The 18281-nt window shown below is 41.2% G+C and overlaps 1 protein-coding gene and 1 long non-coding RNA gene across 5 annotated transcripts in view; one reads left to right on the forward strand and one right to left on the reverse strand.

Annotated features, from left to right (window-relative positions):
* Positions 1 to 18281, forward strand: part of tlcd3a (TLC domain containing 3A) — a 44343-nt gene that overhangs the window by 13360 nt on the left and 12702 nt on the right. For all 4 annotated transcript variants that reach the window (XM_047380097.1, XM_047380098.1, XM_047380096.1 and 1 more), the window contains 3 exons: positions 2418 to 2504; positions 7384 to 7603; positions 16760 to 16855. In XM_047380097.1, coding sequence (XP_047236053.1) covers positions 2443 to 2504; positions 7384 to 7603; positions 16760 to 16855 — 378 coding nt within the window. In that variant the 5' untranslated portion in view covers positions 2418 to 2442. The remainder of the gene's footprint in view (positions 1 to 2417; positions 2505 to 7383; positions 7604 to 16759; positions 16856 to 18281) is intronic.
* On the reverse strand, positions 5753 to 7363 carry LOC124877003. Its single transcript, XR_007040426.1, has 2 exons — positions 6605 to 7363; positions 5753 to 6061 (listed from the first exon to the last, which is right to left on the reverse strand). It is a non-coding gene; the product is annotated as an uncharacterized LOC124877003 (long non-coding RNA).

Consider the following 18281-nt stretch of genomic DNA (forward strand, 5'->3'; position numbering starts at 1 on the left):
AATAATTCAGCTCATTAAACACGGATTATCTCTACAGGCCTCACAATCCCAGGAATTACACAGTTTTCCTAATCAGGACTTTAGGAAGCAGACGTGTGTTTTTTTTCCTCACAGTGATGGTGATGCACGACCATAAGAGAAAATCATTATTTAACAAAGTGTTGTGTAAACGGAGCTATTACAGCACCCGAGAGAGCAGGGATTTTAAATGAAATGTTTTCTGATTTTAAAGAAGCTTACTGTTGGTGCTGCCAAGCTGGAGAGCAGCCAGGAGGAGAGCTTGTCCAAGCTAAAGCACTCATTCATAGTTTGGACATACTGGTGACATAACCAGAAGTCCTGCATGAACTAGAACACAAAAAGCCACATTTCAAACTGAGCATTTGTCTTTTTCTGTTTATTCAGATGATCTTCAGATCTTTACGTTACACTGCTAGAAGCCACACACTTTCGTGCAGTTTAAAGCTGGCCTGCAAGGCCTCCACACAACCCTTCAAATAGAGATGTCCCAACTTCTCCTGTGTCACAGCTCTGTTTATAGTTGGAGAAAGACGAGGCCAGGCGTTACTAATCCCGTGATGGTTGCTGAGCTGTAGCTGTGACTGCTAGAGAAGATATCCTGAAAGAAGACTTGTTCAGAACATGACCTGCAGTTGTTAGTGCTGGTCCTCTTCATAAAGCTTCAGTTACATGGGCAGGGCAACAAACCAAGCAGAAGGTTTTAGGTTAGGTCAATATGACAGGTCTAACAAGGATACGTCAGATTAAAAATAGTTATTACTGGATAATCCTTTTTAATTTTCATGGTTTATATGCTGGATGTGAAATGTTGCCTCAGAGGCGACATTAAGCACGGCTGGTACAAGAATCTGTTAACCTAAAAACACCACAGCTTCACAGTATTTACACAACAGTGATCACATGCTCTAGTTGCTTTTATTTAATCAGAAAAGAGTAACAACTATTTGGGTTTAATATACACACTGGAATAAAACTGTAAACGAATTACCCGCTACATTTAGTAACACGTAGTCCTCTCAGGTGCTTAATAAACATAAAACTTGCACCCAAAACCACATTCTCCTAATAGGAGACGCTCTATTAGTTTCCACACCATGGCTCTGGTTTTTAATGATCAGAAATATTTCCAGGTACATTTGTTTTTTACTTATAAGAAAACCGTGGAGCAGCCTCCTTTCAGCTAGCTGTCCAGCAGTGTGCAGCAACGCGTGGGGGGGTATCGTGGTGATTTATGCCCCATACAGTTGGAAAAGCTCTAGTCGTGCAGGACTTTCTGTGACATTATACTATCTTTGGCATCTCATATTTGCATTTTGCAGGATGAGAGTAACGTTGCTCACTGTACGCAGAATAGAGCGAAAAACCAGGAGAGTTCCAGTGGCCATTTTAAGCTCATTCACTTTTTTGGATGCAGGTGTTTTTTTTCTATTTTGTTTTTATGATATTCTATGTTTTTAAGAAGTAACTGTATTTACAAATGAAAAAACATGCATCTCATTGGGCTCTCAGGATGTTCTTTCATAAAGGATAAATCAGTGAGCTGTTACTGCTCAGGTATGTTGCTCAGTGCTGGTCAAGTGTAAAAATCAACGCCTTCAGGCCACCAGCTTATATTTAAGTGTATCTCCAGCCTAAAAAGTCATAAAATATTTTCATTTTCATTTTAGGGCCTAAAATGTTTAAATATCCTCAGAGTTGTAACATTGGCTGTTTTTAATTCTAACTTTAAAATCTGCATTCTTGCTCATTGCTTCATTCATTTTTGAAGTTAAATACGTGTTCGCTAAGTTAGAGGGTTTTTCATAACTTACGTTTAAACCAGAATCGTCTTCAAAGGTTTCGAAAGGCTTCAGTGTAACTGACTGAAATGTGCAGAAAACAGTGATCTCTGAACATCTGCCTGAGATTGGTGTGATTCATACACATGCAGAAAGTTCTGAAACATACAGCTGATCCACCCCAGCTGACTACGTTCAGACTGACCCAGTCCATTTCTCTGTCTAATGACCCGGATACAAACTGCTGTTTATTTATGTGGTTGATGGTTTAACAGCTGAACTGCTTCTTCACAGTTTGGAATTAAAAGGGAGAGAAAGGCTTTCTGTGGGAGTTTTCTGAGATTTAGTTCTGGTTCTGATCCAGTTTTTTTTCTTCAGAAAGAACTGATCTAATAGTGAGAACTTGTAGAAATCCTTATTGAGTTGGTTCCTCTGTGCTGTTAAAGACTAGAAGTCAGGCAGTTGATTCTTTATTAACATCTCAGTTTTGTAACACAGGTATTCTTATGATCCATGACTTCTTCTAGAGAAGACGATACTGTGGTTCTCATCTGATCTAAGATGTGAGGATGGATGTAAAGATGATGTTTAACTCGTGTATTTTCCTCCTTTTTGCAGACTGGTGTCATCCATCCACGCCCTCATGGCAACAACAGCAGGAGTCATCGTGGTGTTATCATGCAGAGGCAACATCATTTATGACAGGTGAGATTTTATTGACTAATCTTTGTAATTCAACGGGCAACTTCTTATCAAAGTGGGAGAGAAATGAACTCATTAAAAGACGAAGACCGGACTTTGTCTTTATAAGTTTTATTCAAAGGCATTGCAGCGTTTGAAGACCCTGTCACTGAGGTTAGTCAGTGAAGCAGATCCCCGATCGACATTTACACACAGTATTTATACCAGAACATGACGGTGTTACCTCAACTTAAAAGAGTTTGTGCTTTATGGCCCTAGACCCTCCTCGGGTTCAGAAGTAACAAAGTTATTTACGAGCTGACCCATCTGCTCTTCCTGAGACATCACCCTTCACTTCTGATAATGGCTTTACAGCTTCGTCCTCTAAACACAGATGTCAGAGGAGAGAGTCAACCTGAAGTTCATTCACTTTGGAACACTTAATAAAATAATTTCCATCACAAACCTTCTTGTAGTCCATTTTGGTGTTTGCTGCTCTAACAAGGCATAGCTCCAGCCTCCTGGGATAAACTCATCTGTTTTTACCTAAACCAAAGTTAAAGATCTTTCTATTCATGGTAAGATATTGAATGCTCATAAACTCTGCACACACGTTTTAAACTGATTGGCAGCCATTGTGCCATTTTCAGAGAAAATATGAGCCGTTGCCATGTAAACGAACAGAAAAACTCAACTAATCTTTTCCGTAGTCGTGTAAACAGGCCCTGATTCCCATTTTCACAACTCAGAGTTTCCAGCTGTTTGAATTGTAGACAGTTGTCTCAGATAAATATCTTCCAGCAGGAGGTCGCTCAGATTTGTTCAGGTTGGAAGCTCATCACAAAATCAATGTGTGTAATATTCATATCTCAAAGGACTGTTTGGGGTGCAGTAGTTGTTGGCTAAAATATTCCAGGTATTATTAACTTGTGTTTTTCATGCTAATGTAATATTTAAACAGCTGGACAGAGTCTCACTGCAGCTGATGCTCATACCGGACACACAAGGGTAAAGGTCACACAGTGATGGAAGCTCGCATGAGAAACAGAGGAAAGAAGAAAATAGGCAGATATTGCATCAGATGTCATCAGTGCAATATTTACCAATATTTTCACCATCATAAGTCTTACTAATATCATGCAGCCCTGATCATGGGCCAATGTTTGTAATATAAAATATTTAGAAAATTATGTACAGTTAAATTATACATGATATTTGAGTGTATTTAAAATTATTTATCCTGATAAGTCATTAAATAAATGTAACTGCCAAGAGAAATAAACGAAAAAGTAATTAAGCACAGATTTAGGTATAAATACACACTTTTCTACATGCAGTCTCCACACACTATGGCCGCTGCTGGCCTCTGAGTCGGCCTGTTGCAGTGTGCACGTCTAGGGACTGTTTTCTCCTCATGTAGCTGCTGCTACATGAGGAGTCTTGTTGTCATGTTCTCCTTGGTAGACCTTTAGATGATCCTTGTTTCATGGCATGGCTACAGTGCCTCCATGCTTTATCCTAGGCAGCTCTTCACTTGGTATCCTTCCTCAAACAGCCACTTTAATCCGACCCGACCCTCCAGATTGTCCACCTACCAGCAGGTGTGTGTGTTAGCAGTAGGCTTCTTTGTGCAGTTAAAGTGTGACACTAGGCTAATGCTAACCATTTAATCGCACTGAGTCAGTAGCCGGACCCAGGCGCTCCCAGTTTCAGGCTGCTAATCCCAGTCCCCCCTCCTCCTTTAGCCACAGAGCTTAATTCCTCCACAGAGCTGCTCAGTTCTGCTGACGTGCGCCCAGCCTGAAGCTTATCAAACACATGCTCCACATGAACGCCCCGGAGCTGCGTCTGATTCTGTCGTTTCGTTTGGACGCCTCATCTCATCTGCTGCAACTAGTGAAAGGGTTGATGATGACAGATCCACATTAAATCTGACATGTTTTATTTTACCGAAACGCATCTTTGTGCTTCCTGAAACATTAACAATGTCTGAGCTAGGAAACATTCTGTGGTTTAAACGAACTGCTGTTATCCTTGAGGATCTGCAAACTGTGGTTATAAAACAGCAGAGAGGTCATTCCAGAAGTGTTATTAACCCATAACCCCCCGGCCCCCGATGCCGTGGCGGCAAAGCCCATACCCCTAAACCCCCTACGCCTCTGATGCATTTAATTATTGGAGACCAAATCAATTCCAATTTCTCTGTTGGTTTTTCTTACAAGCAGCCAGTCTCTTCATCTAAATCTGATAACACATTTTTAAAATGAATTATATTTAAACTTAATTCATGTAAGGTTGTCTTCATCCCCAAGAAGACAAAGTAAGGGACAGGCTGGGACTGTGTATCTAGGAACCCTGTCATGATGTTCTCACTGCACCCTAAAAACACGCCGAAGGTCTTTTTCCTGTTCCTGTATGAGCAGGATGTTTTTCGGGTGACGGAACCAGTCTTGTTTGGGTTTTTCTATAGTTCTGTCAGAAATGGACTGAACAGAACCAACACATACAACCTGTGTTCCACCCTGAGCCTTTTTTTGGGCCTCTCTGCTTCTAAGCTCAGTCCTTTAACTCTTAAACCTGGAGGATGAAGTGAAAGGTGAGAGGTCGTCAACTCGAAGCTGTGTCACGCCTTAGTTCAATTCTGCCCACATAATTAACCCCCAAATAGTTTATGCTGCCTTCCAGGCTGCTTGGTGTACACTGCTTACAGATGCCTGCCTGAAGGCTCTGCTGGTTTCAGATCTACTGAAGCTCAGTTGGTTTCATCCACTGCAGCAGATTGGACCTTAATGGTTCTCCCTCTGCTCTGCACATCATGAGGTTCTCCTGAATGCCCTAGATGATAAGAAACCTGGCTGGAAGTTTTAGGTTAGAATGAGCTTCTTTGTGTTTTGAAGTCAGAAGCTCAGAAAATTATAGTCCATGTTGTCGTCCTGTTTTATTCACAGTGTTCCTAAGTAGTCTGGAAAACTAAGGAAAAATATGGAATTTGATTAGCCTGTGTATTTCCAGATGTCCCTGACCCTTGGTCATCCATCCACCCATCTATCCATCCAAACTAATTAATTAAATGTTTGTATTTATACTTTTATACTTGACTGTAGGAGCAATGTGTAACACCGACACAATATGCTTGTATGGGTTACGTTTTGTTTTGGTATGGACCAGTTATCGCAAAGATATTAACAAAACTGACAACAGAAAATTAAGTTCGTCATAGGAGCCTGGGATGGAACAAGACAACCAGAGGAAGAAAAAAATAAATGCTCATCTGATTCAGAAATATATATTTAACTTAAATTACAACAAACAAATAATTAGACAGACACCAGATAAGTGTGTCAAGACAAGATTACATTAGACAAGTATCCAGTCATTCAATCAAAATGGTTCAGTTTGTGTTTATCCAAACTAAATATGAAAGTTCAGTTATTGTCCATGTTCTTTTAGTTAAGTTCCTTTTGGGGGAAAAAAAACAGGACTCTCACAGTGTCCAAGGTCCCGAATCAAAGGGGAAAAATAAATAATCCTACCAGCTCGCCACTCTAGAAGAGGTTCAGGGAGTCCAAAAAAAACCTGACCTATAAACAAGGTCAAAATACATGCAATTAGCATCTGGAAAAAATACATTAGGTTACCGGTAACATCTCTAAATTGCATTCTGTACATACAGAAATTACAATAATAATTCAGAATTTCAAATGATTCAAAATTAATTCATTGATCATTGTATTCAAAATAAGCTGCGCAGCTAGATTCAATTAATTCAACAAAATACAGGCAGTAGCATAAAGCTAAAAGAAACCATGCATGCCGTAAGCGTTTCACTGACATTGCTACTAACATTAGCAGCATTAATATTTAAACAGTGTCAAAACATTTGCATGATTCCATAGAAATGCAGCCAAATTGTTAAACATTTGCCACAAACAAATATACGGTCATAATTTATGACCGTAACTAACTTTATGAACATAAATGTCTAAAAATAACTGCGTTCTGGACTTCTGTTCGCGAATGCGGATGTGAAGCCATAACACAACCGGCATTAAAAATGAACTTCAGCAGAAAAGTTGATGACTTTACCCAACCGGTCTGAACAATCATATTGTAAAGTAACTTACCAATGAGTATGGGAAGATTTACATAAGGTGTTAATCAGATTTGGTGTTGAATCAGTCATTTGTTTATTCCAGCCATGCACAGCCAACAGCAAGGAGGACGTGACATCAGAACGGGGCGTACTCTGAGAGCGTTTCCCTTTTATAACGGCGCCCCTGATGGCTGAACGGGCACTCAATTTAAGTAACATAGGTTACAAATGCATTCATTGGCGGAGGAGGGTCGACACTTTTAATTGATGATTTCTGTCTTTTAAGAATTATTGAGGTGGTTTATTCAAGCAGGAGAGAAAAGCCTTCTTCAGTTGTTTTAAAAACGATTAATTAATTAATTGAACAACACAGCTGTCTTCCGAAGCCAAACTGACACACTGCTGCTGTGGGGTCTGATCATTTCACCGCAGGAGTTTAAACTTGAGACGTTCCAGACTCCAAACTGTCACAATGTGTTACAGATAATTGCCAAGATGTTAAAACACACATTAAACTGACACATTCAGTGTCTGTCCAGTTAATGGAGAGCAGAGGGCTGCTGAAACACAGCCCCCGACACAAGAGTCGCAGCCACTGCAGTGTTTCATGGTTCTCCACTCTGACTGCATCTTGAAGGGCAAATTAATCCAAGTACATGATTTAATATCTGCAAAGCTTTGCAATTACTCTTACTGGTCTACAGAAGATCACTGTAGTAAAACGTAGGAGTCCTCACAGCTCATCTGAATCTGAAACTTCATGTATTCACCCTCCTCTTCATCTTCAAATATCTTATTTCTCCTCTTCAGGCACTGGCTGGCTACCTACTTCGTCATCTGGTACGGCGTCCCCTACATGACATACGACATCTTCGCCATGTACCTCAGCCACTACTACCGCTACCACGTCAAGGGCCACGAGGACTACAAGCAGCACTCGCTGAGGACCGTAAACTCCTTCGTCCGGAAAGAGTTTCTGCTGGTGCTGCACCACATCGCGCTGCTCACCATCCTGCTGCCTATCACACTGGTATGGAGGGGGAGGGATGCTGGGGCCCTGAGATAGCAGTGATGAGGCCAGTAGTTCAGCTGGAAGCAGGCAGCACAATTGGTGATAAATCTCCAGCTTGACCATTCATTAGATGGTTCCTTCCTTTATTGTTCGTTGACACAGAAATTGGTCAAAAGCTTCACTGTGAAGCTCACAGCCAATGTGCTTTATTGGTTTTTAATGTGACAGACCCACACAAAGGAGGAAAATAATTTATGGTTTTCAGTTGGGTCCACACAGCGCCATCGTGTTTCTAATTTAGTCTCAGTATAACTGCAGCTGTTCTGTTTCTGGCCTCAAATGTTAGAGAACATTAGAGAACAAATAACATCATGGAGACCAAGGAACACATCAGACAGATCAAGGAGAACGGTCTGGAGAAGTTTAAAGCAGGGTTAAGTTCTACAGGTCCTTCTCAAAATATTAGCATATTGTGATAAAGTTCATTATTTTCCATAATGTCATGATGAAAATTTAACATTCATATATTTTAGATTCTTTGCACACTAACTGAAATATTTCAGGTCTTTTATTGTCTTAATACGGATGATTTTGTCATACAACTCATGAAAACCCAAAATTCCTATCTCACAAAATTAGCATATCATTAAAAGGGTCTCTAAACGAGCTATGAACCTAATCATCTGAATCAACGAGTTAACTCTAAACACCTGCAAAAGATTCCTGAGGCCTTTAAAACTCCCAGCCTGGTTCATCACTCAAAACCCCAATCATGGGTAAGACTGCCGACCTGACTGCTGTCCAGAAGGCCACTATTGACACCCTCAAGCAAGAGAGTAAGACACAGAAAGAAATTTCTGTACGAATAGGCTGTTCCCAGAGTGCTGTATCAAGGCACCTCAGTGGGACGTCTGTGGGAAGGAAAAAGTGTGGCAGAAAACGCTGCACAACGAGAAGAGGTGACCGGACCCTGAGGAAGATTGTGGAGAAGGGCCAATTCCAGACCTTGGGGGACCTGCGGAAGCAGTGGACTGAGTCTGGAGTAGAAACATCCAGAGCCACCGTGCACAGGCGTGTGCAGGAAATGGGCTACAGGTGCCGCATTCCCCAGGTCAAGCCACTTTTGAACCAGAAACAGCGGCAGAAGCGCCTGACCTGGGCTACAGAGAAGCAGCACTGGACTGTTGCTCAGTGGTCCAAAGTACTTTTTTCGGATGAAAGCAAATTCTGCATGTCATTCGGAAATCAAGGTGCCAGAGTCTGGAGGAAGACTGGGGAGAAGGAAATGCCAAAATGCCAGAAGTCCAGTGTCAAGTACCCACAGTCAGTGATGGTCTGGGGTGCCGTGTCAGCTGCTGGTGTTGGTCCACTGTGTTTTATCAAGGGCAGGGTCAATGCAGCTAGCTATCAGGAGATTTTGGACCACTTCATGCTTCCATCTGCTGAAAAGCTTTATGGAGATGAAGATTTAATTTTTCAGCACGACCTGGCACCTGCTCACAGTGCCAAAACCACTGGTAAATAGTTTACTGACCATGGTATCACTGTGCTCAATTGGCCTGCCAACTCTCCTGACCTGAACCCCATAGAGAATCTGTGGGATATTGTGAAGAGAACGTTGAGAGACTCAAGACCCAACACTCTGGATGAGCTAAAGGCCGCTATCGAAGCATCCTGGGCCTCCATAAGACCTCAGCAGTGCCACAGGCTGATTGCCTCCATGCCACGCCGCATTGAAGCAGTCATTTCTGCAAAAGGATTCCCGACCAAGTATTGAGTGCATAACTGTACATGATTATTTGAAGGTTGACGTTTTTTGTATTAAAAACACTTTTCTTTTATTGGTCGGATGAAATATGCTAATTTTGTGAGATAGGAATTTTGGGTTTTCATGAGCTGTATGCCACAATCATCCGTATTAAGACAATAAAAGACCTGAAATATTTCAGTTAGTGTGCAATGAATCTAAAATATATGAATGTTAAATTTTCATCATGACATTATGGAAAATAATGAACTTTATCACAATATGCTAATATTTTGAGAAGGACCTGTACAGCATTATCCCAAGCTTTGAACATCTCCCAGAGTTCTGTTAAATCCATCTGAACATACAGAGAGGATGGACCACTTGCAGACCTACCAAGACATGAACGTCCACCTAAACCTGACAGGCTGGACAAGTAGAGCATTAATCAGAGAAGCAGCCAAGAGGGTCATGGTAACTCTGGAGGAGCTATCAAGGAGAATTTGTATGCAGGACAACCATCAGTCCTGAACCTTTCTATAAGAGTGACAAGATTAAAGCCATAAGAAGTCCAGTTTGCCTCTAGCCATGTAGACATCAGACATGTGAAGCAAGATGCTCTGGTCACATGAGAACATAATAAAAATTTTTGGCCTGCAAGGAAAGCTTAAAATCAAAGGAAAAGAAACGCTCTAAATCACCCTGTGAAACATGGTAGAGGCAGCATCATGCTGTGGGGATGATTTTCCCCAGGAGTGACAGGGAAGCTTGTCAGAGTTGATGGGAAGATGGATGGAGCTAAATCCAGGAGAGTCTTGGAAGAAAACCTGTTGGTGGCTGCAGAAAACTGGAGACCGGGTTGGAGGTTCACCTTCCAGCAGCATCCACCCTGAACATACTGCCAGAGATACAATGGGATGATTTAGACCAAAGCTGAGTCAGGGGCCTAGTCAAAGTATGCAGCAAGACTTAAAAACTGATGTTCACAGATCATCTCCATCCAATCTGACTGAGCTGCTGCCGTCTGTAGATGTTCAAAGCTTGTAGAGACAAACCCTAAAAGACCTGCTCCAAAGGTGGTCCTACAACGTTCTGACTCAGAGGAGCTGAATGGAAATACACACCACACTTTTCAGATTTAGATTGGTAAAATATTGAAAACCATGAATCATTTTCTTCTCCCTCCCAGTTATGTACTACTGTGTGTTTTTGGTTGTGACCAAATGATAGGAAGGTTTAAGGTGTATGGATATTTTTAGCAAAAAGCTGCTAAAAATATCCATAGCAGCTCCTTGCTATGAAGGGGTGCAGCAGCAGCATTTTAGACCATGTTCAGCTCAGGTTTGTCCACTACAGTAAAGATGGATGCTTTAAAAAGCCTCCAAATGAAGCAACGGAGCCACTAGCTGCTGAGATTTTCCTGTTCAGGACCATTGAGTTATTTAATGTTTGCTTGTAGGAAAGAACGTTGTTGGTAAGATGGGTTAGAACTTGTTCCCATTTTAAATAGCAGAACCCTCAACAATCTTGAGGTTGATAATTACTTATAATGAGTAAAAAGTCATGTGATCTTTTAGGACAACGGCCTGCCAGTAACCCATTATTGCTGGGCGCTCTGATGTACTGCAGTGGTTTCAAATCAATCCACACATAAAGCCGCATTACCTCATAATGACTGCTTAAGTGGCAGCAGAAAATAGACCCAGAACTCAATGTTATGGATTACAGATGAAGTACTGTTCAGACTAAAGGTGCTGTCAGCCTGTGTTGGAATAAGTCGGATGGTACCTGGAATGGATTCTTCATGGCGAGGCATCTAAAAATAGCAGAAACAGACTGATGTTAGACCCGATGGGATGACTTGATTTCCCTTATTACTGCTCCTTCATCCTAATCTGGAGCTTCTTCTGTTCTTGTCCACAAAATATGCAGCTGTGTTCCAAAGGAACGCAGTGGATTTGAATTAGTGAGGAAAGCTCTAAAATACATACGTTGGGAGCATCTCACGTTCTGCTAGTAATCCAAACATCAGATATGTTCTCACTCCACAGACGGTGTGGATCAGAGAGTATGAGGCTGATTTAAGAAATATCAGAATCAGCATTTATTCCTTTAAACTCCAGCATTTCCTGCATGAACAGAAAGATGCTTGAAGACTGAGCTTCCTGTAAATATATTTAGCTGTATAGCCACTGTTTCTGAGAGCTGCGTCACATCTGTGTTAGATGGAGTCGACCATCTTCAGGTAGTCCAGCCCAGGATGGTTGGACTTTATTCCACAGTTCTTCTGTATTTCTAGGTTCAACCTCAGAACCAGCAGAAGATCAACCTTCCTTCAGCAGTCCAGAAAATGTTGCTGTATTTCTCTGTAGGTCAACTTTAACCTCTTCAGCTCATGTTGTTGTTCACCATGTCATCATGGGACCTTCTTGCTGACAGCTTGGCTTCACATGGTTACCATCCTCTCAGGTTACTGTAGACCTTCTCTGATGACCATCCTGGAGCTGATCAGTGGCTGAGGTTTCTTCTTCCATCCTCTGGAATGATAGTTTCCGGTTTTCTTCAGATCTTTCTGGTTCTGGTTTCCATTTCTAAGCATCTGAGATCATTTCAGCTGAACAGCCTCACTTTCTGCTCTTCTTTACATGTTTTCTCCTCTCCTGTCAACTTTTTCATCAAATACGCTGTTCTTCTGAACATCTGGACCGACCCATTTTACTGAGAGAGGAGCACTCTATAACCTGCAGGTAGAACATCTGCTGCCTTCCTCCCTAAATAAAGGCACAGGTTGGACAGAAAGAAAGACCTCACTGATGAATCACTGGAATCAGTTAATGATTCAGTTTCACAGAATCAGCAGCATGGATGTTCTGACTGTTGGTTTTCTGTTACTCTACGACACCGACTGGTAAATTATTTACATGCCGGAAAATCCTTTCTACTAAAACCAGCGACTGATCTGGTTGGTGATGCTGGATTGACATGATTTTGAGCATTTAGTCTAGTAACTTCAGATAACGCTTGCTTTATTACAGACTGTAGGCAGTTAACAGATCAAATTCCATCTTTACTCCTAACAGTATCCCTGGTTAGTGATCCAGGTGCAGTGGAAACCCAGGCCTTTGTTTGCAGTTACAGTCCGCGGCTTTATGAGATCAAATTACCCTACATTATTCAGCTGCAGCTGCAGTCATCCTCTCTGTTTTTAAACGCACCTCTGCTTTCTTTGTTTCTACCCTTGCTCCCTAAATCCTCAGCTTCATGCCAGTTTGGCTTGCCCATGTTGTCACGCTGTGGAAGGACAGAAACATGTTGGCGTGAATGGAAAAACCTCTGGTATTGTTACCACTTGGATTTGACTGAGCACCTTACGCTAAAATCACAGGAAGAAACCAGGCTGCACAGAAAGATTGGAGCAGTCATAAAAGATCATATGTTTGAATTTAATCTTAATATTTTTAAAGTGTTTCTGCAAATAATAAACAGCTAAAACCATGGATTCAATAGAGGAGAGATTAACTACTTCATAGTATAGAATAGAATAACCAACAAAGAGCAGAACACAGATTGAGGTTGGTTGTGGAGAATGGATTGATCTAGACCAAAGAGTCATCAGTTTTTACAGCTGAAGGAGTTTCTGCTCCTCCACTGATTTGTTCTTCTTGTCACATTTAAATGTTTCAGGTCTCCAAACTAATTTTATCTGAAACTGAAGAAATGCTGTTTTCAAATAAAGAGTTCCTTTTATTAAGGGGAAAAGCTGTCCAAGCATCCTGGTCATGTGTGAAAACTAATCACCCCCCTGTTAAACCATAGAACATCTAATTAAATAAACAGAACCTGTCTGACAACATGAAGTAGGCTCAAAGATGTCAAACAGCATCACATCATATCCGGATCTAAAGAGATTCTGGAACAGATGAGAAACAAACTCACTGTCAGTCTAGAAAGGGTTATAAAGCCATGTCTAAGGCGTTGGGACTCCAGAGAACCACAGTGAGAACCAATATCCACAACTGGAGAAAACATGGAACCATGGAGAACTTTCCCAGGAGTGGCCCATCCACCAGAATTACTCCCAAGAGCAGATTTAGGAGGTCACAGAAGAACCAGAACAACTTCTAAAAACTCTGCAGGCCTCACTGCCTCAGTTAAGGTCAGAGGTCATGATTCAACAAAAGGAAAGAGAGACTGGGCAAAAATGGCCTCCATGGGGGAGCTCCAAGGCCAGAACCGCTGCTGACCCAAAAGAACACAAAGGCCGTCCCATATTTACTAAAAACCATCTTGGTAATTCCAAAACTGGACAAGAACATCATGCTTGCAGTCATACAAGGTGGAGGTGGTGTGATGCTATGGGGCTGCTTTGCTTCAGAACCAGGAGGACTTAACTGATGAACCATGAATTCTGCTCTCTAGCAGAAAATCCTGCCCAACAATATGCTGGTCAAACCAGCCATCAGTTTGACCTTAAGCTAAAGCTCACTTGGGTTCAGGCCAGTGATTTGTACATGGAGGTTAAAGGTGATTCTTTACATCATATAAATATAGAACATGGATCCAGCTTGTAGGAGGTTCCACTTTATCCTCCTGTTCAAACATTGTTGTCAGAACTGCATCAGAAGGAACCATCTCACTTTATTAATTGTTAAAATGAAATTAGGGGAAATGGATCAGGACTTAGTTTTATTTTTGTCTAAATCAGAAATATTTGATTTGGGATTATGTCCCAAGTTGTTTCTTAGGTTCCCCAGCCAATGCTGCCATTTGTTGCTGAAATCTAGAGTAGAGGCCTGCTTTCCAAATACACTCTGGACAAGAATTTTGAACAAAACAACTCGCACTTGATTGGATGCAAATCCAAACCGACCTGGGGTTCTGCAGGAGGGGCAGGAAGCCTAATTAGGCTCCTAATCCTTATGCTGCGTTCACATGGGTTCTTAATGGAAGTCCAAGGCTCTGCAGATGGTCATGGAGGCAGTTTTATGCTCATGTCAGCCCTTTACCTTGTGGCTGCACACAGCTCTCATGTTGTTACTAAATTTATTTTGCACACAGACTCATTTGTGTAGCAGAAAATGTGAATGATTCACCGAGCAGATAGCAAGCAGCTGATCCCAGGAACCACAGATGAACCCATTGTTGCCACTGGCTGGAGGCTGGTTCTGTGGCAGAAAACTGGGCTTGTAGCCAGTTGGAGATTTTATGGTACTGCTCTAAAATGTTTTGCCATAGATCTTAGTCTTCATTTTTAAATGAATCCGATCAGGTACAGTGGTGTGAAAAAGTATTTACCCCCTTAAACTTCTTCTGTTTTTGTTGCATTAGAATGTTTCAGATCATCCAACAAATGTTCATATCAAAGAGAACTTGATCTAATTAAAAAGCAGTTTTTAAATATGGATTTTGTTAATTAAGTAAAAAGGTTTCCAAACCTACCTGACCTTGTGGGAAAAGTAAATGTCCCCTACACCTAATCACTGGTTGTGCCCCTTGGTGCCAACAACTGTGGGTTACATCCCTGGAGGAACTTCGGCCCTCTCTTCTTTGCATATAGGAGGGTTTTCCAGTATGAACAACCTGTTTAGCATCATGTCAAAGCATCTTAATTAAATTTAATGTCTGGACTTTGACTAGGCCACCATGTTTGACTGTAGGTATGATGACCTGTTCCTGAAATGCTGTTAGTTTTACAACAGATGTTACCAGACCCACACCTTCCAGAAAGGTCCACTTTTGTCTCATCAGTCCACAGAATATCTTCCTAAAAGTCTTGGAGATCATCAAGATGTTTTTTAGTAAATGTGAGATGGGTCTTTGTGATTATTCTGGGTCAGCAGTGGTTCTGGCCTTGTGATGTATTACAGTTATTTACTCAAATAACAAGAGGCGGCTTACTTTTTCCCATCAGACCAATGTTGTTTTGAGAAGCTTTCTTTCCCATTAATAAGTGAAATGATTTGAAAAGTGATTTTTATTCAGGTTCTGTTTGTGACTAAGTCACCTTAGTCTGGGTGGCAGGTAGAAGTTTAGGTGTATTGTACCCGTTCCCTCATTGGTCCCTGTGATTCGGTCAGTAGCAGATGGCAAAGCCGCGCCTGGAGCAGCTCATGGTTTATTGATCACACTATACAAGGCAAGCTACCGGACAGGGCTTGTCTTTTGTTTTCAGTCTCTTTATCCGTCTAGCCTGACTCACCTGTTCTGGGGGCGGCATCACTCGGCGCTCAGCGCTGTGCCGCCGGTCAATATTTGAAAGCTTCATTCATTACTTATGCACAGGACACCACTCAGTCCCAAGCCTCCAGCTGGCTCTGCCTCGGCTTTTTGTTTCGTTTTTTGTAAAATTCAAGAGGTCTAAAACTTGAGCTCTTCTTTTTTTCAGGATTGAAATAAAACCAAATAAATATTAAAAACATATTTTTTAGCTTATTTTGTTATTTATTTACTTCAAGAATTATTTGTGTTTCATAATGCTGTTTTATTTTGTAAAGCTACTTAACATATTTCAGGGTCTTTTTATTTCAAGGTCTTATATTCAAATGAGGGGCTGGAGCTTTCTCTGTGGGGCGGGTTGGGTCAGAGTGCAGCGACCCGAGAGACTGTGGGCTGCAGCGCAATAAAACGGGAACTAGCTGCAAAATATCAACGGAGGAGCAGGACGGAGCAGGCAGTCGCCTTCGTCTGGAAAACCCAAACCAAGTCCTCACCCCTCATCTGCTGTCTCCGCATGCTTTACAAAATAAAACATAATTATGAAAAAAACAAACAATAAGCTAAAATATTTCTTTTGTTTTATTTCCTGGGGACCTACATATAGTTCAAGGAATATTTATCACATTTATTTAATTTTGAATGAAATGGCTTGCCATACTGAACCAAGGATGTTGCCAGTAACCTGCAGTTCACCTGTTCTTCACCTGATGGTAGCATTTTTATTGCTGTATAAAATGAAATGAGAAGAAATGGGTGTGGCTTGTTGTTTTTGGCCCATTGACTTATTTCAAAGCAGAATAAAAAGCTAAACAGTTTATATGCTTTTATCAGTTTTTCCAGTTACAGCAGATGAACATTTGTGAGTTAAATTTAACAGAACGGTCACCATTAATCATCTAATTACAGCATCCAACTAAATCTAATCTAAAGGAATCTGAATCAAAGATAAAACTGTTTGCTGATCTGTAACTGTTCTGCCATAAAGGAACGTGACGGCATCTCTCTGTGAAGGGTAAGATACTGACGTTACCTTTTTAAGGTTATTGGTAAAGGATTGCAGGGAACAGGTTGTACTCTTCATGGATTTTAAAATCTTTTTCAAATAACCTTGAGTTTGTTTTTCTGGAAATTCTCTGAACGTGTTTGGACTGAGTAAATTGTCCCTGGATGTCAGCTGGTAATTCCCACGCCTCTGTTTGTCTGTCGTTCAGTTCTTCAGGAAGGACCAGGGGGATTTCTTCATCGGCTGCTTGTTTCTAACAGAGCTCAGCACTCCCTTCGTCTCCCTGGGCAAGATACTCATTCAGGTAAGACGGCACGTACGCAGAAGCATCCACCTGAGACTAACCGGGGCGTCCTCTGAACCTGTCCTGTTTACTGGGTTTGGACCCGTTTTCTGGTGGAAATATAAGATGATGTTGTGAGACCACACAGGCCAGACGGGGAATCATTTGCTAAACATTTAGCCAGAGCAGCAGTTAGAAACTGGAACCAGGGAGACCAGGCCTCATGCAATCTTAAATGTGAGCTGCTCATTTTCATGGTTGCTGTTTAAAAGCAACGAAATCAACAGTCTAGAAGATTAAAGTAGTCAGAAATAAAGTTTATATTGGTTTGTTGGTTGGTTGGCATATTACCCATCCACACTGCGTCTGGGATTTTATTAGTTGACTTATTTTGTTCTATGTTTCAGTAATTTTGAACCACATTTAATTAGTTTTAGATGTTTTAGTAGAAAAAGACCTTCTGCAGCTTCAGCAGGAAAACCCAGTTCTGTTTGTTCTTTGTGATTCCTGCTCCGGTGATCTGTAGAACCTTACATGATCAAAAAACCCGAGTATCTCCATTTCATTCAGAAGGTAGTTTGTTGCTGTTCCATCAATAATTAAAAATCAAAGACAGTCAGCAGTGCAGCTTCCTTTCATTTCGTCTAAAGACATCTGCAGCAGTCTCTGCTGTGAGAAGTTCCTCTTCATTCTGATGAACCCAGGCCAGGTAGAGGTTCTGATTCTTACAGATCTCATAATGTTAGCCTTATCCGGTCCCTCTGAAACCACTGGAGCGTCGGCCTTCAGATCGTTGCTGACATCTGGTGTCAGCAAAGAAAAACAGCAGATCAGCACTAACCGAGCTGCAGGCAGACATCTTTACCTCCTCAGCAGCAGGTTCCTCAGGTTCTTTCATATTGATGATTGTTCTTGTTGTTCAGCTTGATAAATGTTCTAAAGGAAGAGTCTGAAAACATTGAAGTGAGGGAAACCTTTTAGATTGGTTTACAGTTTTAGGATCATCCATCTGCTTTTAGTCTCTGTCAGAAATAACCTTTTTTTCCATTCAAGCACATGTATACTTGTATGTATTTCCAGTACCTTGAAAAGTATCAACACACTTTAAAACTTTCCACATTTCATCACATTACATCCACAAACTTCAACAGGGTTCCTACAAGGTCTGCAATTTTAATGAACATTTTTCAGATCTGGTTGAACATGAAAGGAAAAGGAGACTATGTGAGACTTAAATGTTGTCCTGCTAACCTTGTGTTCCTTTCCTTTCCTTTACTTTCCTTTACTTCCCTTTACTTCCCTTTCCTTTACTTCCCTTTACTTTACTTTACTTTCCTTTCCTTCCCTTTACTTCCCTTTCCTTTACTTCCCTTTCCTTTACTTTCCTTTCCTTCCCTTCCCTTTCCTTCCCTTTACTTTCCTTTCCTTCCCTTTCTGATATTTTAAA

Source organism: Girardinichthys multiradiatus, chromosome 11 (assembly GCF_021462225.1).
Source record: "Girardinichthys multiradiatus isolate DD_20200921_A chromosome 11, DD_fGirMul_XY1, whole genome shotgun sequence".
NCBI lineage: Eukaryota > Metazoa > Chordata > Actinopteri > Cyprinodontiformes > Goodeidae > Girardinichthys > Girardinichthys multiradiatus.